The sequence below is a fragment of the Drosophila hydei genome, unplaced genomic scaffold, assembly GCF_003285905.1.
Source record: "Drosophila hydei strain 15085-1641.00,03,60 unplaced genomic scaffold, DhydRS2 tig00000349-arrow-arrow-pilon, whole genome shotgun sequence".
In the NCBI taxonomy this organism is placed as follows: domain Eukaryota; kingdom Metazoa; phylum Arthropoda; class Insecta; order Diptera; family Drosophilidae; genus Drosophila; species Drosophila hydei.
The window spans coordinates 627,819-653,710 of NW_022045714.1; the positions used below are offsets into that span (position 1 = coordinate 627,819).

General features: G+C 38.5%; 3 protein-coding genes across 3 annotated transcripts; all 3 read right to left on the reverse strand.

Moving 5' to 3' along the window:
- Window positions 1-68: 68 nt before the first annotated feature.
- On the reverse strand, window positions 69-1,101 carry LOC111595944 (receptor-binding cancer antigen expressed on SiSo cells). Its single transcript, XM_023309910.2, has 3 exons — window positions 689-1,101; window positions 509-628; window positions 69-452 (listed from the first exon to the last, which is right to left on the reverse strand). Exons 1-3 carry the CDS (start codon window positions 992-994, stop codon window positions 270-272), a joined length of 609 nt encoding a protein of 202 aa, XP_023165678.1. The 5' UTR covers window positions 995-1,101; the 3' UTR covers window positions 69-269.
- A 419-nt stretch (window positions 1,102-1,520) lies between these two features.
- LOC111595945 (monocarboxylate transporter 9) lies at window positions 1,521-4,621 on the reverse strand. The gene is made up of 5 exons (XM_023309911.2): window positions 4,475-4,621; window positions 3,291-4,346; window positions 2,086-2,230; window positions 1,902-2,022; window positions 1,521-1,833 (listed from the first exon to the last, which is right to left on the reverse strand). Exons 1-5 carry the CDS (start codon window positions 4,604-4,606, stop codon window positions 1,614-1,616), a joined length of 1,674 nt encoding a protein of 557 aa, XP_023165679.2. The 5' UTR covers window positions 4,607-4,621; the 3' UTR covers window positions 1,521-1,613.
- Window positions 4,622-7,696: 3,075 nt separating this feature from the next.
- On the reverse strand, window positions 7,697-25,021 carry LOC111595940. The gene is made up of 4 exons (XM_023309903.2): window positions 24,713-25,021; window positions 8,764-10,207; window positions 8,507-8,698; window positions 7,697-8,448 (listed from the first exon to the last, which is right to left on the reverse strand). The coding sequence occupies exons 1-4, from the start codon at window positions 24,791-24,793 to the stop codon at window positions 8,225-8,227; spliced, it is 1,941 nt and encodes a 646-aa protein (XP_023165671.2). The 5' UTR covers window positions 24,794-25,021; the 3' UTR covers window positions 7,697-8,224.
- Window positions 25,022-25,892: the final 871 nt, after the last annotated feature.

Here is a 25,892-nt window from a genome sequence, read left to right on the forward strand (position 1 = left end):
TGATTGGGCAATGGCTAACCGCAGCGCGTCAGGAAATGCAATCGGCGGCTGGAGGAAGTGCGAGTGAAAGGCATAGATTCGTGGCTGGCGCTTTATTGTGCCCAACCATGGCGAAAAATGTTCAGATGGGGTTCATTAAACTAAGGCCAATTGGTAACTAAAAGTCTGTCTTCTGGGTCTGTGCAGAAGCAGATGAATAAATTGCGAATGGATCATGGAATGGATCATAGAGCAGCAGATGTCAGCGGATGTCAGTTGGCTACCAAAAACTACGCGATGCGTTGAACATCGCTGATCCGCTGAGCGCCGATGCTAGGCTGCGGTGCTTTGGGCGGCGGCTGGCGTTGATGTCGCAGCTCGCGGCGCTTGTCCCGGATGATCTGTTTTGTTTGTGAGGTGTCCAGCTCCTCCCAGCCGCCGGCATTGTCGTCCACCCAGTCCTCGAGATCGGCCTGTAAAGCAAAAGACCCATCAGTTGGCTGCTCTGGAACGACGAGTGTTCACTTACATTAACACTAATCGGCACAATGTCCTGTGCCTTCAGTCTTGAAAAGTCTGTGGGCGCTGGCGTCGGCGCCGCATCGTCCAGATAGTATTTAAGCTGCGGCTTGATCACCGGCGTCAACTCCTGCAGGCACATAGATACGATTGAGAGTGTGTTATCTTTGTGGTTCTGGCAAACACTTACACTGAAGAAATCCGGTTCGGGCTCCTCTTTGGGCGGTGTGGGCGGCTGGGCCATGCGCTGGCGATACTGTTCAATGTGCTCCTCGACGGTGCGTGGACTGTCGTCCCACGAGTTCCAGTCGCGCTCCTTGCTGCTGGCGCCCGACATCGCCGGCTTAGCTGTTGCCGGGAAGTCGCCAATCGTAACGGCTTGAAGCTGGTCTGCGCCGCCGTGGCTGAGCTTGCGGCGACGCGAAAAGCAGCAAAGGGCTCGCCGGAACAGCGTAATGATGCCCAGCAGGAGCATTTTGATTTGTTGCAGTACCATTTGTTCAGAGCTTAATTGAGGTTTTTTTTGTGAAGGGGGGAATGGGGTTCAGCAAAAGTAAGTGGGGCACAAAAGAAACAAGCAAAACAAATATGATGTGTCGTGTGAGTGTGACCATGCATGGTGTAGATGTCAGCTGTTCGCTGACAACGAGAAGCTGACTGCTATGCCATTTGTAGTCGATAACACAAATACTTTGCGCCTTGTGCTTGTTCACAAGTTTAAATTGGGTTAAGCGGAAAGAACTACAAAATCGTACCAAATTAGAAAAAATATTCATAAATAATTATAAATAATTATATATATATAATTATATATGTATATAATTATATATATATATAATTATATATATATATAATTATATATATATATATAATATATATATATATATATATATATATTTTTAGCTTCTGGAGAAAATGCTTGATTTGAATGCAAATGAATATTCGATATCTGCTCGATACTTGTATTGTATTTGTTGAATAGTTTTTGAACCAGAAATTCAAATGTGAAAAAGATTGTGTTTCCGATTCTCTTTTTATTCAATTATATCTACGAGGTGTATGAAACCTAACATTTGTTTATTCTATATTCATTAAATTACAAAAGCCAAGAGGTTTTATTGACCATTGTTCTTCTCAATTTTGTTGCGCCGACGAAATTTAACGCATAACACTTCAATGATCCATGGCACAGCACACATAGCCATGAACACGTTCAAAATGTGGAAAACCAGCAAATAATCTTGCGTGCGATCTCGAATATACCCAATGATTGGACCAATGATAAACATCGCGTTTCCCTGCGTAAACATAAACAGGCCGTAGCCGCTGGCAAATCTACATAAGAAATAAATATGTCTTTATATTAGTTCGGGCAATTTGATATTGATTCATCGATAACGAACCGATCTTTTGGCAAATAATCGGCAAACACCAAAGGCAGCGGTACGTGAATCCAAGTGCGCAAAAAGCCAAGCACGGCCGTTATGCAGGCCATGCCTACAAAATCAGTGATGTCATTGAAAGCTGCAATAGTGTATAAATGAATTAATATGGCTTAATTGTATAAGAAATGCATACGTTACAGACCAAATCTGGCGAACACAGTAAAAAGCGCACCAGCCAAGTAAATGTAACGTGCAGGAACTTGAATAAAAATCGCAGTAATTGCCAGAAAAACGCGAGATATCAAATCAGCAGCCGCACCAATTGCTATGATATTTGCGGTATCGGGCTAAAAAAAACAGAAAGTCAATAAAATATGTAAAAACAAATAAATTAAATAATCATATTGTGAACTGCATTTGATATGATTTTCGAGTTTCGTGACAAAAGTGAACTTTAACAATATCTTTACAAGGTGGCAACGCCAATAAGCAACGGTTCTTTTTTCGCATAACTCAAAAAGCAACTCGAAACTAAATATCTTTGTCTATCTTTCCTTGTCGCCGCAGCCGTTGCAGCTTAGTGCGAACGAGATAATTAGAGAGCGGCTGAGCCAGAAGCTCCTGTGCGACTAAAAATGGCGCACATATTTAGAATCTATTCGGCCGACAGAGTTTTCTTTACCGGCAATCAAGAGAGCTGCTGCCAGTTAATTTTTGGACAGCAACCAGGAGACTGGAACTGTGAGTATGCTTTCAATTTTGGTGTTATATATATATTTTTTTTAAGTGTGCAGCAATTTTCTTTAAGCAGACTAAATTGCTGCTTATAATGTGTGAGCATGTTTGTGTAAATATACATATGTATATGTATATATGTGCGTATGTACATAAATTATGCATGCAGGGAAGTGCTTTGATAGGGACATCTTTTACAACTAGCCTCTTTTTTGGCTAGTAATCGGCGCTCCAAAGATGATTGCAATGCATCAAATAAATTCAAAATAAGCGCGATGCGCGTGCGTTTTAGGTCTTCGCAGAAGTGCCAACGAATACGTTGTCACGTGCGCAGATTCAAAATGGCGGGCAGCAAGCAGAGACCCTGTAACAAAAGTGCAGGCAAGCTTAAGTGTGTGTGTGTAGGTCTGTGTTTCTACGTATAGCAAAGTGAATTTACGCACTCGCCGTGTGCTAAAGTAAATTACACGTGCAAAACGAGCACGCGTGAAAGCAAAAATTCAAAATGGCGGATAGAAAAGGAAGTCCTATTGTGTGAGGTTAGGGAGAGTGAAAAAATATGGCGATGCTTCAAAATGGCGGCCAACAAGTAGAATTATTTTCAAAGAAATTCTATGATAATTGAAATTATATATATTTAAACTGAAACTGAACTACTTTGCTGTTACTTACCTTGCTGTAACCCAGTTCAAATAGATAAGATGGCTGTATGGTGAAGAAAGCGATGTCCGAGTATAGGGCGAATGTGATGCCAAGCACGATGTTTACGTAGATGGGCTGTTTGAAGAGCGTTAGGTCGAGGAAATCGGCAATGGTACCACAGCAGCCTCGCGTGACAACAGAACTTTCCTCGATGTTATTGGCCACGCTCCTTCTGCCGCTGATAACGGATTGGCGTCGGGATGCCTGCAGGCTGTGCCGCATTTGTGGAGAGGCATCAGTGACCACCATCGGGCCGGACCAGTTGCCCAGGCTGGTGATGCTGGAGGAGCGACTGGAAATTATCTTGAGCATATGGTCGTCCACGTGCGACACACGGCGTGAGCTAAAGTGTGAAACTGGTAAAGAGTTGAGAACAGCAGCACCATTTGGCGCTGGTCCGAAGTTCACTTCTGGTATCGGCATCAATGGCGTCTCTGGCTGCACATGCACCACGACCGGCGACTGAACGGGCTGCAGCTGCTGTGCGTCCTCCTCCACTGGCACGCGCCGCATGTGCCACTCAACGGGATGCATGAGCAGCATGCCCAGTACGGCGTGCGCATTGATGCCCGTAAGCACTAGCAGGCAGCCACGGAAGCCGTACGTCTGCATCAGCATCTGCATCAAGATGGGATAGACCATTGAGCCGAGGCCAATCAGCGTCTGGGCGAAGCTCATCCACATGACGCGATTCTTCACAAAATAGTTGTTAAATGACGTATAGCTGGTGGGAATGATTAGGCCAAATCCAGTGCCCTGTAACAGACTGAATGCAAACGTCAACTGCAGCGTTGTGCTGGCAAACACCTGCATGCCCGTGCCTACAAAGTAAAGGATGCCACCGACCAAGCCCACGGGCCGCATGCCAAACTTGCGGAACAGCGACCCGGAGAAAAGGCCCATAAAGCTCATCGAGCAAAAGAAGGAGCTGGTAATAAGGGCAATGGCGCTAGTTCCAGCGCCGATGCTCTTCAGGAAGTCGCCAAATATTAAGCCAAACGAGGGCAACGCTGCCAATCCGCTGATCTGTAAGATATGCCAAACACAAAAGTTAGATATATCGGTAAAAATACACACATATACCTATATATAATATATATGTATATATATATGTATATATAATTTATCTATTTCCATTTGCAGTTTTTACTTACAAACGGTAACGCCATGCCAATACAGACGAGTATGCCCCAGCCGCCATCGGGTGCCTCCCATTCACAGGACTTGGCTTTGGTTGCCGGTGCTGCTGCTGTTGCTGTTGCTGTTGCTGTTGCTGTGGCAGTCATCTTTGCTGCTCGGAAGTTGTGCGGTAAGTGATTCGTGCCGGGGCTCGAGCAAAGATCTCATCATCTTTTTGCCTATTAATCAGCATCTTACTGCTGACAGTAGCAATTAGTTAGAATTATTATTTAGTTTAAGTCATAACAACTGAAGAGATTAGATTGGAGTAACACAAAAAGTGTGCCTATATGGGTGAATGGACAGCCCCTCGCACTGTGATGGCCGTGTCAAAACTTCCGTGGCAAGATCTATTCACATATTATTCTCGTTCAGATGAGGGATCTACCTTTTATTTGCCATCGGTCCACAGTATTTCGTATACCCTGTACCCATTGAAAATTGGTTTTAAGGGTATACCGGTTTTGTGTGCACCTATGTAACGGGCAGCACGAGGCATGTCAAGCCTCAGATCAGGACGGCGAGTTGAATCGATCAAGGCACGTTCGTCTGTCCGTCCGTATGAACAAATTCAGCAATCTCTTAAGTTTCAAAAGGTACACTTGAAATTGTTTTTTTTATTAACGATAGCTCAACCAATTTTCTTACAATCGATACAAATCGAACATTTCGTTAGTTTCTTAAGCTTTGCTTGAGCACCATATAAATTGATAGTAAATTGACTGCATCAGTCATATACACTCGACCGATCTAAGCTATCTAAGCATTTCTGCTCACAGTGCAGGGTATTTTCCTAGTCGGGCGCTCTCTACGCCAGCACTCGTACTTGATTTTGTTCCTTCTGGCAGAACATGCAATAACAGCCGCAAGAATTCTTGGTATCAACAGTCATCAGTTATCATTTAGAATAGTTTTCTTTATCAGTTAACTATTTACAGTGCGAACAACGAATGCTCTGCTTGTTTAGATAAAGTGCCACCTCTCTGAAATCCCCGTGAGATTTATAGCAAAAGCCTGGCTGCTGGCCTCAGTAGAAGTGTCTCTAGGGGCTAACGGACCCATGATTTATACCAATTTAAATTTATTCTTCACGCATTAACGGCACCTTTTCCCCAGACTTTGTTTGTTTCCCTCGCCCACTTTTATGGGCACGCGCTAACTGTGCCCAAGATCTGTACCGTGTAATAATTATAATTGTCATTATCAATTTCGTCACATTTGCCATATAGAAAGAGACAGTTATTGGTCTACTATCTAGTTGATTTTACGGAACCACCATTATCGTTGACTATTTGTGTTTATTGCAAACGTTGAAGGCCGTTGTGTCAAAAGGCGCTGCCCGACTAGTAGATACCTGCATCTAATTTAAACTGTTCGTTTCTGTTATTTTATCACTTTATTTAAATTTGATAATATATCATTTAGTTATATAAACATATATATTTATATATATTTTTATATACGTTTTGTATAAGGCAATATCGTCAATGCATATCCAAAAGATAACACTGTTTCTCTAAATATAATTATGTTACTACACATGTAAACTGTAATACATATTATATATATATATATATATATATATATATATATATACATATTTATATATTTATATATTTATATATATATTTATATATATTTATATTTATATATATATATTTATATTTATAAAAAAATCAGATTTTATATTCTACACACAACATATTCTTTCAAGTTTTTAAGCACATACTGCTTTTTGTGAGTTGCTTAATGAATTAGTGTTATTGTGTATGTATGTGTTTGTGTGTGTGTAGGAGCGTCGCGTACATTTGAGGCCCTATTTTAACAGTATGCTATTTGGTCATGGCATCTTCTATATACTAAGCAACATTTATTGCTTCCCGTTGTTCTTTCATTATTTATTATTATTATTAGAATTTTTTGTATTTTTTTTTTTTTTCGATTTATATATCTTACAATAAGGCATTTTCCATGTCCGGCAAAGCATTTCAGTAGGTATTTTTTTTATATATATACACACATGTATGTATGTGTGTAGGCATAGTGTTGCATGTTGGTTGTCTGGCATTTTATTGGCTAAATGGAGAACCTAATGCTGATGCATATCTTTGTAGTTAACATTTTGTTGCTCGCTTCTGGTGGGTTATTTTCTTTCAATTGAACAACGCATATAGTATACTCGCTCGCTCTGTCTCTCTCTCTCTCTCTCTCTGTCTCTTTCCTTTCTCACTCGCTCTCATACTCTTTCCTTATTTCTGTATGCCTTTCTCTATCTCAATTTAACTTGGGTAGAGCACTCAGCTAGATATACTTTCACTTTCTATCTTTCTCTTTTCCGGATTTCTCTGTTTCATATTTATTTATGTTTCTGTTTCTTTCTCTATTTCCATATTTTATATTTGTTGTATGCCTTTTCTCAGCTGTCTCTTTCTTTCCGCATAAACAAATCACATTTTTTCTTTCTCTACCTCTGTTCATATCTCTCTTTCTATATACATATATATATATATATATATATATATATAAATAGATATATCTTTCTATATCTATATATATATGTAATATACATCTTTCTATATTACCTTTTATCTCTTCCTTTCTCTGTCTTTCTTTTTTATTTCATTCAACTCAACCTATCTTTATCTCCATACAGCAGAGATCTCCATCTCCATTTCCTGTATCTGCATTCATTACTTTCTTTTGCTCTCCATCTCTCCCACTTTCCGTCCTTTTTTTTCTATATCTCCATCTCCCTCTTTATTTAGTGTGTTACGCATTGGCATTTACAAATAGTTGTTCCTTGAACACCTTCACAGGTGTCTGCAGTTTGTCTGGTAAATATATATGTATGTATATGTATAAATCCTGTTTCAACATAACTTTATTCAATTAGCTCAGTTCAGTTAACTTGGCTTCTCTTTCGTGTATATGTTTGTATAAATAGTCATATGCATTTGGTAAATTGGTAAAACAATTCCATTTGCAGTTACAGTTTTTAGTTAAGGTATATCTGTTTGCTTTTATATATCTAAATATATTTTTTAGGTTGTTCATGTTGTTCATGGGATGGGGCCTGGTCGTTGCTTAAGTTCAATTTTAAACGTATATATATTTATATATTTTTATAGTTCTTTATGTGTATACAAATGTTAAAGCCAGTTTTTCATTTATTGTTTTTCATTTGCTGTTGGTTTTTGTTTTTTAATGCCTTTTGATCATATTCATGGTACAGTTATATTCTTGTGTACATTGTAAAATATGCTTGCTTTACGATCTAACTTACAAACTATCTTTGAACTATCACATACAAGTTCATACAATAAGTAAACAAAAAAAAGTCGATAAAATAATAAACTAATAGGTATGAATGATATTAAAGGTCGTTCCATTAACAGATCTTAAGTGGAACGAACTTTACATATATATATTTATATATTTATATATATATATAAGACTGGCAAATGAGAGTTTAATACAATTAAGGGAGAGGGTTACACAGTGCAATTGCTATAATATTATTATTATTTTTTTTTGGGCTATTTGCGAATGAAGTTGTTCTCTTGATAATTGGCGAAGTCAGCTGCCTGACTTTCGCTGCAAATAGACCACAAAAGACATACTTTCATTAAGTATCTATGTATTAATTAAGTATTAAGTAGTTTGCATTTTATGAGTTTTCATATTATGCATTTCTGTTAATTCTCTCTTGATCTTTGGCCTTCATATTACAGCTTGACATCCTGGCCGGTTGGCGCTGTCGCTGACGCTGTTCCAGCCGCTCCAGCTGCTCCCTCCTGTGTGGGCAAGTTGGCCGCATCGGCAGTGCGACGACGCGATTGGATAAACTCCACCAGATACTCAATGCCCCAGGCCACAGCGCAGATCATGATGCAAACGCTCTGCGCATGTATGCAAATCGGATAGCTATCGGAAACATCCCGGATGAGACCTGAAATCAAGCAACTAATTTAGGAGTAAATTCTTATTGTACGCTTTATGGGTCTTACCAATCAGTGGTCCAAAGCTGATCACAAACAGCGCCTTGCCCACCAGATGCCAGCCAAAGGCCGAGGGCAGCTTTTCCAGCGAACAATACTCGGAGACGGTCAGCGTGAAGTTGCTCAGCGCTGAGCCACGGAAAAAGCCGCATATGGATAGCCAGACCATGAGCTGTGTCCAGTCCGTTTGCTCAGCCATAACTACAAAGGTAATTCAAACCATATATATATATTTATATACATATATTTGTCGAGTCTCTACTTACTGGAGCGCGTGATGGCAACAAATATGATGGAGACCAGAAAGATGGTGCGTTTCTTGATCGTGGTTCTGTCAAAGATGGGCGGCAATACAATACGTGCGGCAATGTCCGTGATGGCTGTGATCGATAGACAGTAGGCCACATCCGCTTTGGAGTAGCCCAGGTTGGCAAAGAAGAAGGGCGTCACCATCTTGAAGTTCATCTCGGCCACGTAGAAGATGGAGAGACCGAAGAGCAGATTGAGAAACATCTTGTCCTTGAGCATGGCAATGTCGAGCAGATCGGCGAAGCGACGCCAGAAGCCCGGCTTCTTAACATTCTTCTTGGCCTCCTCGTCGGCCAGTTCGGTTTGCTTTTCCAGTTCGGTGGGTTTCATTTTGATGAAGCTGTCACGATGTCCGCCCATAATGCTGCCCGTGGCGGTGCCGACGCGTCGCAGCTCAAGATCATTCCGCTCGAACTCATCGTCGCCGGTATTCAAATGGACTTGGAGTATGGAGCCGGTGAAGTCCATGTAAGACAGATTCGAGGTGACGGACGCCTTGCGACAGCGCAACTGCGTCGTATTGATCTCCGCCTGTGAGGGATAACCGCCGCTGCCGCTGCCCACATCCGCGGACTGCACACCGGCCAGGGACATGATGCGCGGAAAGGTCGGCCGCTTGGTCAGGCCCAGCCTGGAGCCGTTCATTGTGTTCATGGCCATTTCCGAGTAGTTCTTGCGCATCGATGGATGGCTGTGCTGGTTATGATTGTGCTTGTTGAAGAGCAGCGTGTTCAGCTCTGGCAGCGCATCCTCCTCGTTGCCATCCTCTTTGATCACATTGAAAGTGGGCGCCGGATTGGCAGCTGCGCCAGTGCTAGTCAGTTGAGGCTGCGGCGTTGGCAGCGCCGAGATGCACATCAGTTCCTCGTCGTCAAACTCCTCCTTCATGTGCCATTTGATGGGCTGCAGCAGCACCGAGCCGACCGTTGCATTGAGTGCTACGCCCGCCAGCAATAGGACCGCACCGCGAAAACCATAAGCTTCCAGCAGGATACGCACCAATTGCGGCATGATCAGCATGCCCATCGCCGTTCCGGCCATGGAGAGACCCACCGCCTGGCCGCGCTTATGCTTGAAGTAATGATTGAGGGCCACAAATGCCGCCGACGTGGACAGCCCGACGCCAATGCCATTGATGACACTGTAAGTGCTAAGTATGTGAGCCATTGTCGATGCCGGCGAGGTCAGCGCCAGGCCTAGGCCACACAGAATGGAGCCGGCAATGGCCACCTTGCGGTAGGAGAACTCCTTCAGCAGCGGCCCAACAAACAGGCCCGAGAAGTTCATGCAGACGTCCATCGTGCTGATGATAACGGCTGCGCCCGTGGTGCCCACATTGAGATCTCGCAACGTGTCTCCAAACAGCAGGCCAAACGACGGCTCAATCGAGCGAGTTGCCAACTGTAAGCAAGAGCAGTAGATAGACGTTACCAAATGTTATCTCTCTAGCATTAACTGACAAGAGGTTACACAACCTTGCAGCTAAGTTGACGACTTAAGTGAGTGACGTGCTCTAAGCTCTTATATAAGAGCGCAGAAAAAGGTTCTTTGAAGCGAAAAGCGTTATCTAAACAGTTATTGAAGGTTCCGGTCTCAAATTGATAGCACCTGTGCCGGTGCCTGTACCCAAACAGTTGAAACTTATGCACATAAAGTCGAGAAAGATACTATTCATCAGGCAGAACCAGGAAACGGGAAACAGTTCACAAATTTTGAACTATTTTTATAGAATTTTATACAGTTATATACTATATACAATAGTATATATATATCAATTAACTTGATCTGACTCAAAGTTGTTTTTAAGTCTATAAATGATATAGATTGGTTAGATTGATTGAATCAGTGAGTGGCTGGTTGATTGATAGAAAAACAGGTTGATAGAAAAGCAAAAGTAAAACAGTTGGTACTGACTGAAGTAAGTTGTTGCCTGATTGACTGACTAAACAACATATGTAAGATGGTTTGTACTGACTGATAGACTGATTAATTTGATTGATTGTATCATTGACTAATTGACTGATTGAAAACGAATTATTACAATAGGAAAGGTTTACTGATCGCTTGCAGCATTTGAGTGGCTTGACCGACTGATTGAATAGCATAGTTAAGACAGTCTGTGCTGATTGTTGAATGGAAGAAATGATTGACTGACTGACATATATTATTTTATGATTGACTGAATAGGTGGCTGAAGTTTCTTGTCCGATTGACTGACTAAATGATTGAACAGTTTGTATTTAAGACAATATCTAATTAGATATAATGATACATGAAAGTCTTATTGATTGATTGATTGAATGACTTGATTGTTTGCCTGCTTTTTTGATTGACTAAACGTAGTCACTGATGGAAATATATATACATATACATAACTCTTGTCCCAGCTGATCTACTACATAGCAATTGCAACTGATTAAATGATTGACTGACTGATTATATAAAATCATTCAAGTAACTAAGAGCTGATAATACTCCTTCCTTTATTAGACGAGCTTTACACGATCTTCCTCATTCATTTCTGTTTCAACTAAAATAAAATGTACAGTTTAGTGTTTGGGTAAGTCAGCTCGAATGAGAGCTTAAACCGTAATTGTAGAACATTGTTTATTAACAAGTTGTAAACTACTTACTTAATGGCAGATACATTGGGCTAGGAAGCCATTGGCAGAGCCTGCCGATTGACGTGAGCCTATAATATATGACCTTAGCCTGCTTTTTATATTGGCCAATTTGTTGGAGCTAATCGGGTGTTCGTTCGTCCGCGTGATTTATCAGCCAAACAAATGGCAATCAGCAGAAATGTGAATTCACTGCGTTCGAGGACGACGTCATCATACTTCGACTCATTATCAGCAGCAGCAGCAGCGGCGGCGCAGCAGTCGTGATAAGACCGAGTAAGTAGACAGAACCTACCTACCTACCTGCGTACCTGTAGTACTCTTTTCGTATAGCCAACTAATGTCTGTTTCTCTAGTATCATTGCACTTGAAGTTGTGTCATGTCAATCCCTCAATTTGAGTGGCCTTCACGATATCATGCAACAGGCTAATGACTGTCCCCAAAAAAGAGGAAAATGAGGGCAACGATGTCTCTGCGAAACCTTCAGCCATGCCGCCCACTCCGCGACACACTCCATGCCCTGAACCCCCAGCCAGTGGTCGATTGACAGTAAATTCATTTGTATTCAACAACTGGATATATAGTTTTATATTCATGTGCCCCCTATTCGAACTAACATTGAAACCCTCTCAATTGTGTGCTGAATGAATATTTCATTTATCTGCTGATATAATATATTCTTCAGTTTGCTATGCACTCAATTCGAGATCTGCAGTTAAGGGTTCGATAAAGCTCAACAACTTAAGTACTTAATTCCTTAAAGCATATTATCCTACTATAAGACTTCCATTTATCAGTCGAAAGCTACTTCTGGGAAGCCCTGCAATGGCAAGGTTGTTGTAGATAAAACGGCTTTTGCTCTGCAACTCTTTTTCAGTTTTCGCATCTATATATATATATATATATATATATAGATATATCCATTCCGCATCCAATTCGTTAAGTGACAAATCTGTTGTTTTCAACCTTAAAACAGGTGCTTCAAATATTTCACCTGTTTTTATTGATGATGATGATGACGATAATAATGATTCGTGAAGTGCTTTATTTGTGACTTCGCAACGATTATATATTGATTATGGCTGTTATTGATTTTTGTATTCGCGTGTATCGCTTTTCATTTCACTCTAGGCGAGACAGCGCCCTCGCCTGCCCACGGACCCCAGCCCAAATTTGTAAAATTAGTGTTAGATGTTTATGGGCGCTTCATTCAAAACGTTAATTGCTCGATAATTGAATTATCACCAATCATAATTGAAACTAGAAAGCAACACGCGCTAGCGTAATGTCCGAATAAACACACACTCCCTAAATAGCCATAGATATAGCAATACCAATAACAATAGCAATAGCAATAGCTCGAGCAACTAGTTTGTTGCCTAGCGATCGAGTCTAAGGGGTTTCTATAATTGGGCGCACTTTGATTTTGTCAAATCGCATGTGATCGCGACATGACATACATTGATTCGCACCAACTCAGGGTGTTTATCGCACCAAATATGTGCGCATGTATAAATATAAATATATATATATATATATATATATATGGTTGTGATATGTATATAGTGTAGTTGGATAAAGTCTTACATTATGGAATTTTAATGATGATTTGCATATACTAAGATATGAGTGCGAGTAGACAGTTGAGTATATAGTAGACTATGCAATATGTATCATAGCAGCTTGTCTATATACTATACAGTCCAATTGTCTATATACCACTCTACAGTTGGGTATACTATATACTATTCTGCGTAGACAAGAGCCAAAAGTAAAGTCTATATGCCTATCTTCGATATCTATATCTATATGCCTATCTGACCCATCGATTTCATTCGATAACCAATGCATATTTGCATAGCTTTACTGTACAATTAGTATTAGCCCATCAGCTGATTGAGAGATTTGTAATTATATGTGCATATATAATAATTTCCCATCTCTATTTATATAAGATTAGTGTCCAATCTGTACAAATCAATAATATATAATTCGAATTTGTTTATCTGTGTTCATTGTCAGCTCTATTCAATATCTTGCTAGAACTATATATGTTTGTACCGAGATACATAGTTGTAGTGTAGTTATAGATTAATAGATTGTTTATATTCTTATCTGAGCCAACTGTTCATTATATAATCAAGATTATCATCATTATCATCTTTATTCGACATCCCATTAGCGCTGTTTCAATTGTTTTTTTTTTTTTTTTCTTCAAAACATTGACTCATTCGATTCACACTCGCTTATTCCTTGACTTTTTTTGTAATATATAAACATACATAAACAAATATGTTTATTTGTATATATTTGCATATATTTTAGCTATATATTTGTTTGTCAGCTTTTTTTTAGCGCAAAACAGCAAAAGTCAAACACAAATCAGGTCGTTAATCGCTGAGCCGCAAATGCTCTAAATCAGCTTTAGGTTTATATTTATTGACCAACAACAAACACGCCCCCGAGCGCCCCTTCCTTTGTCCTAGCTCTTGAAAAGGGTGCGACTGCCGACTGTGTGTGTGTGTGTGTGCACACTACTAGACTTTTTATTATTTGTAAACATTTGTGCAATATTTTCCAATCTAATTTACAAGTAGTAGCCGTGAGCACTTGCGTGAAATTAACGTGATATTTGGATGTTGGCTCGCAAAGCAGCTCAAATCGACAAAAAGCAAGCTATATATATATATATATATAGAAACAGCTTATTACTTTAGAGTTATTTGGCAGCATTTCAAAATATAGTAAAAGATTTCAAATAAAGACGGAGTATTTGCTAGTCAGGCAAAGATTCTGTTAACTCAGGCAATGCCTTTGCCTGTTTATATTGAGCATAATATCGTATAGGGTATTTGCTACTCAAACCATTATATGTGGCAGCTCAAACTGAAATTTACTTGATTCTGTGGCGTAAAATATTTCTATTATTATTGACCAATAGACAGATCTTCAATTCGGAGATATCAGAACGTAGTAGACTATCGTACTTAATGGATATCGTAGATATCGGATGGGATGTCTTAGGTGAATATCATAGATATCAGAACTTAGTTGAATATCGTAGCTTCTAATGATCGGATATCGTAATCGAATATCGTAGATAATGAATGTCGTAGATAATGGATCGGATATCGTAGGTGAATATCATAGATATCAGAACTTAGTCGAATATCGTAGCATCCAATGATCGGATATCGTAATCGAATATCGTAGATAATGAATGTCGTAGATATCGGATGGGATGTCTTAGGTGAATATCATAGATATCAGAACTTAGTCGAATATCGTAGATATCGGATCGGTTATCGTAGATAATGAATGTCGCAGATATCGGATCGGATATCGTAGATATTTAATATAGTATATATTAAATATCTTAGTTGAATAACGTATAGCTGATATATCCAGTTGAATTTCGTAAATATCGGATACCCTAGTTGAATATGCTTATTGGATTCACTCCTATTGAAATCTTTTATATGAAAATAGGATTTTGAATTAGAATACTTATCACGTGTCCGAGTCAGAGTTGGGTCAAAGTTCGGGTAGCGCACGAGCAAGCAACGTGCTTGACGGAATTTAAAGCTATAAATATTCTATATATATATATATAAGTATATTTATATATGTGTGTGCATATATATATAGACATTTTATTTATTTTTTCTAATTATTGGCTTGTGTCTTCGCTCAAGATATGAGCATTTGTTGCTTGCGCCGCAGACACTTTGATAATTGCGTGACAATTGTCGTTATCAATTTATTTATTTATTTGGTTTTTTTTTTGGCTTGATGACGTCGTCAGCCATTTGAATCTGGGCGTGGGGAAGAACTACAGACAGAGAATGACGTCGTCAACTCAACTCAACTCGAGTCGACTCGACTCGTTTCGGGTCGGAACTTTTAGGTGCTTTCCTAGATGTTGCCGCTCTGTGGTGGCCGTAAATCAAGCTTCAATGAACCGTAGTCATTTGGCTGTTCGTGTCCTCGACGGCATCGTCATCGCCGTCGTCATTGTCATTGTCATTGCCATTGTTTTTGCTTTTCTTCTATTGATTTCCCATTAACTTTTGCGTGAAATTTTTTGTGCTTTTTAACTTGCGATGCTTTCCGTTTTCCATTTTCCATTTTCCATTTTTGTTTTTGGTTTTGTTTTTGTTTTAGGGTGGTCTAGGGCCACAGTAAGCGCAGTAAAACAGCACACCTAGTGCCGAGCTCTGCTCCACGCCCGCCATTCGATGCGTGGAATTTAATTTGCTGACGTATCCATCATTCAAAACTCTGCTGCTGGCCCTAATTGGGTTTGGATGGTAGCGTCCAACTTCCGGTTCAGTGAAGTTGCGCAACCCACAATAATTCTATTACCTTTCTGGTCTTTAAAAAATGCAAAGCACAGTTCTGCATAGGGCATTGGTCATGGATCTTTAAAGACAATAAACCGAAATTTGTAGTTAAATATTCGACTTGAATATGGCTTATCATCGGCAGTGCTCGACTAGGAGACACCTTGACTCGGTCTACGCTGCATTTAGACAAACATGACTAACACAACTCTTGTTCTAGATAGACTTGCTGCATCGAACTTTCGTATAGCTTGCTAAAGTACAAGTTTTTGAGCGGGCTTGGGAGGAAGAGTGAGGATATCTAACGTGAAATTTGTAAAGTCAATTTTTTGTCACAGGCAAATGTGAGATTCATAGCTCAACGCGAATCAAATGATCGATTGTTATCGATAAACAGCTAATGAAACTAGTTATCGTACTGTGAATGGTGTATATAGTAATATATATAATATACATACATATATATATAATATACAGTTTCCAGTCTCTGCGGAAGCACAGGCCTATATAGATCCAGTAGTTCGTCGTTCTGATCAGGAATACGCCTCCTGCTGTCATTAAGCCTTAAGCAGAATGCCCTTTTCAATGGGTGCTAGCTATAAAAACAAAGCCTAGCACTATGTTCTGCATATATAGAGGAAACATTTGTAATATTTAAAGAACATATATTAGCTCCACTGGAATACAGTTTACTATTTCGTAGATGAATAAGTATTACAAGTATTACATTACGAGCATTTAGAGCTTTCGTAATTAGGGCTTCTTTCGACTCGTTGCTACACTCTATCTAAACTGTAGATGCATGTCTATAGCATATATATATAGTTAAATGCAACTGTAAATCTTGTTAGCTGTTAGCTCTGTCGTGGCTAAGTTCAATGGCATTTTTTGCAGTTCAATATTTGATGTTTTGTCGACTCGGTCATAATTAAAAGCAAATTTACACTGTGTACTTTTACGAGTCTGTTAATAATATGCCTTCAACTTGAGAGCAGTACGTACGCCCGCCGCCACCCCCTTATTATATGCATATATATATTGTTTCTCATTTGTGGCTCATATTCATTTGCGTTAATTGAAAAATGCGTTTTGCTTAATGGGCAATGGCTTGGCGAACTGGTTGTCGGCTGTAGCCTTAAATAGGGATAACAGCAGAAGAGCGAGAGAGAGAGAGGGGGCAGAGGCGATAGGGAGGAGTCTGTGTGTCTCAAAGATCGATGTTAAATAAATTTGAATTGAATTTATTGCGTGTGTGTGTGTGTGTGTTGGCAATTGAAGCAATTAACTGTGAAGTACATTTCACTATGTGGATACACAGTCACTGTGAATGTGACTTGTGACGGGGTCTGCTTTCCACTGTCAAACATTTCAATTAAAAAGTCGAACATATGGACAGACGTATACATATATATATATATATATATATATATATATATATAAACTGAACTCTCGAGTTGAATTGAACGCTTGAATGCTTGAGCGGATGAAGCATTGAAGGCTGGCGGCTACGGCCAGCGTAGCGGGTGTTTGGCCGGGTTGGCGGCTCACTCGCGCTTCGCATGATCGCAATCATGTGATTTATCCAAAGACGTATATATATATATATATATATAATATATATATATAAGTACACAAACAGCTAGAGACAATTGTCAGTGAACGCTTTTGGACTGCAAACAAGTTTTTTTTGGGGCAACAACAACAGCAGCAGCAGCAGCAGCAGCGCCAGCAGGAAACAACAAAGCACAAGTTGCAACAAAGTCACGTGATCAGAGCAGCATCAGCTGCACGTTCATTGCTGCTGCTGCTGTTGTTGCTGTAACTAAAACCTGATTGGCAACAGTTGTTGTCATGGCCAGCAGCAGCAGCAGCAGCAGCAGCAGCGAGCATTGTTCACTATTGACATTGAATGCAGCTGAGTGCAGTTGGCAGTTGGCAGTTGGCAGTTGGCAGGAGACGGCGCATAGAGCGTGCAGCGCCTTAGGCCATTGGAGCCATGCACAATTTTCTATGCACGTGCTGCCATCTGAGTCCCACTGTCCACAGCAGCATTGCTTCGATTCAGTTTATTGAACGTCTGCTTCGTGACTTGGGCATTAGCTGCAATTTCATATCAAATAGCCAAAACAAATTGCGGCCATTTGCAGCTTGATCTCTTCGCAGCTTGCCGATCTTTTATTTTTGGATAACTTTAATTTCGCATTTACCTGCCAAAGTCCATTTGGCTACTCTACTTTGTTTGCGAATGCCTAAACATAATTTGTGTGGCAAACCATATTTGCCCAGCTTATTAATCGTGAAGTAACTCAGTTTATATATCTGGTGTGTATTCGCAACCAATTTTCATAGCAAACCAAAAAAAAAAAACGATCAAAACTTATTGAATTTTTTATTATTTTTTTTTGGCTTTGCAACTTTTGGCTTTGTTTACTTATTGATTTCTGTTTGGTTTTTGTTCAACTCTTTAATTTATATTGCTTTTATATCTGCGCTAAGAGTTTATGGCAACGCGCAGAACTTAACATGTCAATTAAATTTTTTTCTTATAAAAATTACCTTTCTATACTTTGGTTTATAATGGTTAAGTGAAGATGTCTGACAGCAGCAGGCGTGGCAGAGATCACGACGATATAGCCAAGTCTCTGTAACATTTTAGGTATATATTATATATTTTTTTCGATAACCGAGATTCCATTTGATTTGCGGTTTATTTCGCCGCTCTGCTCTGGGCACAGGGTATTTGAAAGTCATACACTCCCGTCGAGAACGCGCTTACGCGTTGTATTCTTGCACGAAATGAATCTTAAGCTCGTAGCTAATTATTGGGTTTAGCAATTAGATAATATTTGTGCAATTAGACGGCAATTAGAAGCGCTGCCAATGCTTAGTCCAGATCTGTAAGCACTGGGGCCTTGCATATATAATTATGAGCGATCTGGTTATGGGTTCAACTCAATTACGGAAATCAGGTGAATGTGCTTAGAAGGGAATATGTGACTTATGCATATATTTATCATATTTATTTATGACTTCTATATGCGCGCTTTACACATGCTTTTTCTTGTGTAGAGCTCTGAAGCTCTGCATTTATATGTTATATACTTGATAGTGCGCAATCTACAGGCTTGACTATGTTTCCAGTAATCGATAACTGTTGTTCATTTTGCGATAAAAATCGATCTGTACCTTTTATTTAAACATCGAGCGTTTCTTAGTAGCTGTAAGCATTTAAATTTAAAAATTATATATATATATATATATATATAGATTAGTCAAATATTACGTACTACCCGTATTTTGGATAACTTGGCATGATGAAAATATCTAAATTTAGTATACTTTGTCATATATATATTTGGATTTGTAGCACAAGTTCTGCCTGTTTATGAAACACTACAAAAATGTAAGGCGTTGCCAGATTATCTCATTTATTTACTGTGATTCGGGTTCAATGTACACTAAAAGTTCAGTTTCTTCTTCTTCTCCAGTTCACTTGACAAATTTACGCTCAATATTCATAAGATATTCCTACGTATGCACAACCTCAATTAATAATGCAAATCAAATTAAATTTTGAGCATAAATCAGAGTAGTCAATCGTATATCGTATATTTGTATTATATATAAACTATTTTTATGGACTGCGCTGGCACAATTAGCATTATAATAAACGATATATATCGTTCTTCGAGATTTGTTTGTTTTCGCTGTGACTACATCATCGAGAGCAGCAAATTGGAACCGGCTTTTGGGGACGCAGAAAGAGATCTATAAATAATATATATATCCATGACTATATATATATATATATATATATATATATATATATATGTATATATACTTTATGAATTTGTCAATATTTGATTTAATTGGCGATTCGGTATACGATATTTGGTCTGAGCAGGGCAGCTCGGGCTGCGGCTTAGCTCTGTACCCATTGGGCTTCTGAGAACTTTAGCGACAACGTGCCGAGGTGCTAATCGCCCCACTGTCGATAAGAGAACGTAAAAAAGAGAATATCAAAATCAAATGAAAACAAGAACCAAAAACAAACAAGTAGAAATATTGCACTCGGGTAACCGACTGCATAATACCCGTTCCTGGTTCAAAGAACAGTGAAATTCGACTTTGGTCAAACTCAAGCGGAAGAAGTCTATCAAATTTAGAAGTTTTAGCAGCAATGCAATGGGAGATATAGTTTTCTTTCCATTTGCGACGACCTCACGAGGCAACTATCCATGTACCACGCTCCCAGTAGGCGAGAATATATAGTTTTTGGACAATCTTAGCGTTAGTGTCTAATGTTGTGGCAAAGGGTACAGACCAAATGCAAGACGGCAAAGCCAATATACTCCTTTTCAGTTCGTGAACGAGCATGGAAACAAAACCTGAAAGCAAAGCAAAAAGGCAAAGCACAAAACGCCAAATCAATGACGATATTTGTTATATCGCTTGGATTTCACTAAATTGGCGCAACGACATAAAAACCGGGCACTGCTTCCTCTTCCTCTTGCTCTTCTTGGCCTGCTGGCCGAAGTGGCAGGGGGTACTTAACAAATAGTAACAACCGCCAGCAAATTGTCAACAACGAAGCTTCAATTTGAGTATTGACACTGAGAATCTACAAAGGGAAATGCAAACGGAACAGCCAAACAACCCCGCGTCGATATAATTTATGGGTAAACACGACTGCAAACATATATATATATATATATATATAACCAGCCAACTATCTGTATAGACAAGTCTGTCCCTGCCCGTGTGTGGAAGAAAGTTCCGAGTTTGTGGGCGTGTTTGCGTTGTGAGGTGCAAAAAAGCCAGACAACAGCAAGAAGCGTACAAAGTCCACTTTGTGGACGCAGAAATTCTTCAAATTTAATTTGCATGCTCGCTCGCCAAGTAAACAAGGGCATATAGGTTTTAGGCACAATCTCTCAGTCGACTTGTCTTGAACTGGTCTGGGTAACTGCTGAGAAGTGTCTCTATATAAACAACTTCTCACGACTTCTCTTAAGACTTCAGAGATGTCCCAGTGAAGCAAAGTAACTTTCAGCTAGTTGCTATTACAGAAATAGTACTTGTCTTAAGTTAAAGGTATATATATCTTAAGAGCTTTGATTGTTACTCAGTTTTTAGTGGCATCAAGTTAGATACGATTCTATTGGAATTCCATTTCCATTCGAACGCTTTTGCCCTAGGCCAATAGGAAATATCGCAGAATATACTATATATTCCATTATATATAGAATTCAATATTGACGATTTGGCGTTTATTTATTTAGCTCTTGGCACAGTTTAACATCAGCTGGAAAACGAAATTGTTTTATATTTTGCTAGAGCTAACATCAAATTGTATATCTGGACTGATTGTATGAAAATTGACGCGATTAGCCGGGTTCCGGCTGAATGCGGCAATTATACGATGAGCTCACACACATATAGATCGAGCTATATATATTATATATACATATATTATAATACCTATCTGTACTACAATCTCCTTTGTTCAGTTTGTAGAAATGATGCAATGCAATTTTGAACTAACTCAATTCGAACTCGAATTCCAATTTCCAAAAAAAAAAAATAAAGGTTCGGCACGTGTTCATAAGTTTGTTGGCTCTGCTATTATTATCTTTGTTTTTATTGAACTCTTTTTTTGGGCATTATTCATTTATTAATTAATGTGCATGAGATTCTGATTCAAGTTTTAGCAGGCTTATCAACATTTGCAGAACTGCGTTATGTGAGTATCCTTATAGATATTTTTGATTAGATATCACAATCGTCTATTGCTATTTCTATATCATTTAGTATACTTCTGATTTGTGTGTTAAAAATTGTATAAATTTTTATAGTACTTCAGATACGTAGAATCTTCACTTATATATTTTTAGATAAGTTCTTCAATTTGCATGGAAAGTAGGCAATACTTTTTAGCCTCATCAAAATATTAACCATTTCTGTAAGAGTTACCCAGAAATTCAATATCTTTAATTTTGAAAATGGGATATGATAACTCAAATACCTTATTCGAGTAACTGGCTCTTAACCAGGAAACGGAATCGGATTCGGGACTAGTCATTTAAGCGCATTCAAGCTTCGGCATTATTCCATTCACTATGTAAAGTCAATGCAAACAAAAGTTTTTAATGAAAATTCTTTTTATCTTTGGACCCAGCCATCGGAGTAGGGCAATAGACGAAGCGCACGTGATAAGATCTATAAGCAAATAGCGCACAAATTGGATATGCGCGCACTATTTGACAATAACTTACTCAAGGGGATTAAGTTCTAACAGAACTATCTAGTCCCTCTCCCTCTCTAGTTGCATGGGCTGTGACACTAGCTGATTCAGTTATTGTATAAGATTCAATATGGCTAATTTGCCTCGTAAATGATTTAAATGCGATTAAAACTGTTGCGAAAGATAACGAAAGGCAAACAGATTAAGCAGCCACTGGACTTGGTCATATAATCGACTGATTTGCGCTATCACAACTAGGCAACTATACGACGATGATGATGACGATGACGATGATGATCATGATGATCTAAATATTTGGGTTTGCTTTTTGTTTTTATACCCTGAACCCATTGAAAATGGGAGCTCGGGGTATATTGATTTGCTGCGCACAAAGGGGGCGTGATCGATCGAGTAATGCCCTTATAGACTTGAAATGTAACTTACAGATTTCTGTATTGTTTTGTATACTTTGCAATAACTCATTCCATTAGTGATTATCGATTTATCGATTTGTAATCGATCATTTGATTTTGATTGATTCAGAAGGTCTATCTAGAAGTGTCCCTTCCCACAAATCAGATCCATGCTAAAAGAGTGGCAGCATTGCACCAGGGGTCAGGGTATGTCCCAGTCGAGCACTCCCGACTGGAGCACTTTTACTTGTTTGTTTCCATATTACGCCCATAAAAATGCATATTATTGATACGTGCTTGTTTTTTATTCTTTTTTTTTTTTTTGTTTGTTTGTAGTTGGTAATGTGAACGGGGCTAGAATTTGACATCAATTAATTTTTACGAGGGTGTTTTAAATTTTAATTTGCGCATTTAAGTGTCAAAGTATGCCCAAAATTTTAACGGTTTCTGTACGTGTGTTTAATCGTTTGGGAAATGTCGTGCGACCAAAACATAAGCTTTGTATACCAAATATTGGGCCTCAAGAGTCAATAATCTTATCAAAGTTAGATTTGTTTTTATTGGCTTTATGGGTTACTAGGCAATTAGAGAACAACTAAAGTGTGTGGCCCGGACTTGTTGATGTCGTCTAACTAAACTTGCTTTTCGCATTATCTACTTTCTAATTTTCTGTTGTTTTGTTAGCATTGGTCTGAAGTTTTTTTTTTCTGGGGTAAAATTTTAGAATAAAATTTGCAAAAATATTTAATTTCGCAAGTTTTAAGTCGAAGCTTCTATTTTTATTTATCAAAATATTATCTATCAAAATTCATATATATCTATATTAGACATAAGATCCAAGATGTTTAAAATTTTGTTTGAATCATGACTAGGCTTTGTCGTCTATAGGTCTTAGTCTCTTAGATCGAATCAGATTAACTCATTGAACTTCAGACTAAGTTAGAGAATTCAATTTTCTTTCAACCAATTCAATTGCCTCGCGAAACTTGTGTCCATACTATATTTCTTATATATATCTTTCGCATCGATACTTCATTGAGTCCTGGTGAACTTTGCACTTCGGTTTTGGTACAACGTCTGTGTTTGGGAATCGTGTACAAAGCCAAAGTGCTAAGCTCATGGAACTTAAGTCTTGCCAATAGAAGAGTCGAGAGTGCTTAACTGTTATTTAGTTATATATTAATTATAAGTCTTATAGCACAGATCTCTTGCTTTTTGGGCTAAGCACAGCAGTTCTCTCTGACGTATATTTCTGTGTTGCGTAGCGTTAAGAGATCTTCTATGCTAGCTCTCAAGGCTGTCAGTAGCAACGCGCACGCTTAGACTGATGCATCCATAGAGCGTTTCCCCTGGGTTGGAAATGAGTGTTTGAGTCATATGGAGTTTGCACACCGAATCTTCATATACGTGATTGAGAAAGCCGTTGGAAGATGCGCTATGCAAAGATCATGCGTCTTACGCTACATATTTTTCACCCATTCTCCGCTCATATGCAACTTGAATTGGGCAAGCGATATCTGACTGTATACGATATGTTAAATATTGCCTGTTTACTCAAACTGCAAATGCAGCAAATCAGCGACGAAGCTCTAGCGAGAGATGCTAAGTCTGGTGAGCGTATTTACGAGTCGTGCACTCCCGACTGCAGCCTGTTTAAGTGTTTATTCATATATTTGCTCAATGTCAAGCGCAATTGTTTGCAACTCGTTGCGTTGCTTAAATGTGTCAGGTACCATCGAGAAGCGATGTGTACATATATATATATATATCTAGTCTATGTTGCTAGATATGTGTATGTCAATGCTGTCAATATAGACTAAGCCCAAAAGCTTCTTTTCGTTGCTTGATTTGCATGACAGATGCCTGAGAGATTTGCCCTAAGTTCGTTCATTAGATAGTAATGGGGTTTATGATTTTATATAATTGATCTATCTGTATAATTTATATGATAATGATGATGGATAGCAATACTTTACTTCAATTTGCAATTCATTCATTAAGTTTTGAAATGTTTTTGATTTATTAATAATTATAGTAGTAAAGAATATTTAGTGTTAAAGCTGAGTCCATGGAGTCCATGAACTAGTTCATGTTAAACTGAATCAGACATAGATATAACACTGATAAACGTAATACACTAAATCTTATCGTCTGTGACGCACCATTCCTAAAACTAACCTAGCCTAACTGTTAACGATCTTAACCGAACCACCGAGGGACTAGGCGACCATAGCTGTGTGTAATATCTAAAATTGTATTTGTAATGAGCTGAAATCAAACTTACATTGACCAAACTGACGCCGAAGCAGGCAACCCAACCCCAGCCGCCATCGGGTGCTACTTTTCTTGGTGGTTTTGTTGTCATTGTTGTTGTTGTTGCTTGGCTGATTTCTTGTCTTTGTTGTTGTTGTTTAGTGTTTCGTCTTTCTTTTATGTTCTTTTCACTGCTTTAGGGTGTATCAGGTGTGCAGTTGCTGTTGTTGTTGTCCGTCCTTCGTCTATATGGTAGTGCATCGACGTATCTAAAGAATTATGAATATTATTTTTCTTTGCGCCTGCTTCGTTCTCTTGTTTTCTTTTAATATTTTCGCGCGTTGCGTTCCGTTCCGTTCCGTTGTTCGTTTATTTTTTGTTTAGCATTTTTTTTATGGAGCGTCGCGTTGGCTTTTGTTTTTGTTTTCTTTATATATATATATTTTTTTTTTTTTGGTAGAATTTTGCTCGTATTTCGATATTTGTCGCCGACGCAAGCACAGAAAATAAATGGAAAAAAAATATTGGGCAGAAAAATGTGTCTTGCCAAAGTTCTAAAACAACGATTTTTCTTATTGTGTATTTGAGTTTTTGTATTTTTTTTTATTTTTATTTTTTACTTTTTACTTTGCTCCTTTTTTGTTTTCTAACATAGTGCCAAGGTTATATTTGTTGTAGTTGCTAATTTATTTTTATTTACTTGGCTGCTTATGTATTTCGCTCTCTATGTATGTATGTGTGTGTGTGTGTGTGTTGTGTTATGTTAATGATGTCAAATCTGTAGCATTACCTTGTTTTTATTTTTTTTCTTTTCTTTTTATATTATAACTTGTTCATGTAACTTGTTTTTTATTTTATTTTTATAGTCATACACATACATATATATCATACATATAAATATATATATATTTCTTAATTTTTATTTTTATCAAATTTCTCGAGCTTTGCGTGGTTTCATTTAGTTAACTGCAGAATTTCTTATCTGAGCGACGTTTTTTCCATTCGTAATTTACAATTTGTATGATTTATTATAACTTAAAAGTGCCACAGAACAGAGTAAGAAAACTCTTTTCAAATATATCTATATACATGTATTGCTATGTATGTATATTAAGTTACAAGGCACGTTTTAACGGAATTATAATAAAACATTAAGTCTAAAGACGAAAACGCGCAAAATATACGAATTGAATTTGGAACGAACGAACGTC

What these genes read in the sequence shown, in the direction of transcription:
- LOC111595944 (XM_023309910.2), bottom strand. Translation starts at nt 994, where the DNA reads ATGGTACTGCAACAAATCAAAATGCTCCTGCTGGGCATCATTACGCTG. An exon ending in CCGAACCGGATTTCTTCAGT is followed by an intron (nt 629 to 688) that starts GTAAGTGTTTGC and finishes ATGTGCCTGCAG; the next exon opens with GAGTTGACGCCGGTGATCAA. An exon ending in TTGTGCCGATTAGTGTTAAT is followed by an intron (nt 453 to 508) that starts GTAAGTGAACAC and finishes TTTGCTTTACAG; the next exon opens with GCCGATCTCGAGGACTGGGT.
- LOC111595945 (XM_023309911.2), bottom strand. Translation starts at nt 4,606, where the DNA reads ATGACTGCCACAGCAACAGCAACAGCAACAGCAACAGCAGCAGCACCG. An exon ending in TTGGCATGGCGTTACCGTTT is followed by an intron (nt 4,347 to 4,474) that starts GTAAGTAAAAAC and finishes CATATCTTACAG; the next exon opens with ATCAGCGGATTGGCAGCGTT. An exon ending in TTGAACTGGGTTACAGCAAG is followed by an intron (nt 2,231 to 3,290) that starts GTAAGTAACAGC and finishes TGTTTTTTTTAG; the next exon opens with CCCGATACCGCAAATATCAT.
- LOC111595940 (XM_023309903.2), bottom strand. Translation starts at nt 24,793, where the DNA reads ATGACAACAAAACCACCAAGAAAAGTAGCACCCGATGGCGGCTGGGGT. An exon ending in TCGGCGTCAGTTTGGTCAAT is followed by an intron (nt 10,208 to 24,712) that starts GTAAGTTTGATT and finishes TCTTGCTTACAG; the next exon opens with TTGGCAACTCGCTCGATTGA. An exon ending in TGTTGCCATCACGCGCTCCA is followed by an intron (nt 8,699 to 8,763) that starts GTAAGTAGAGAC and finishes TTACCTTTGTAG; the next exon opens with TTATGGCTGAGCAAACGGAC.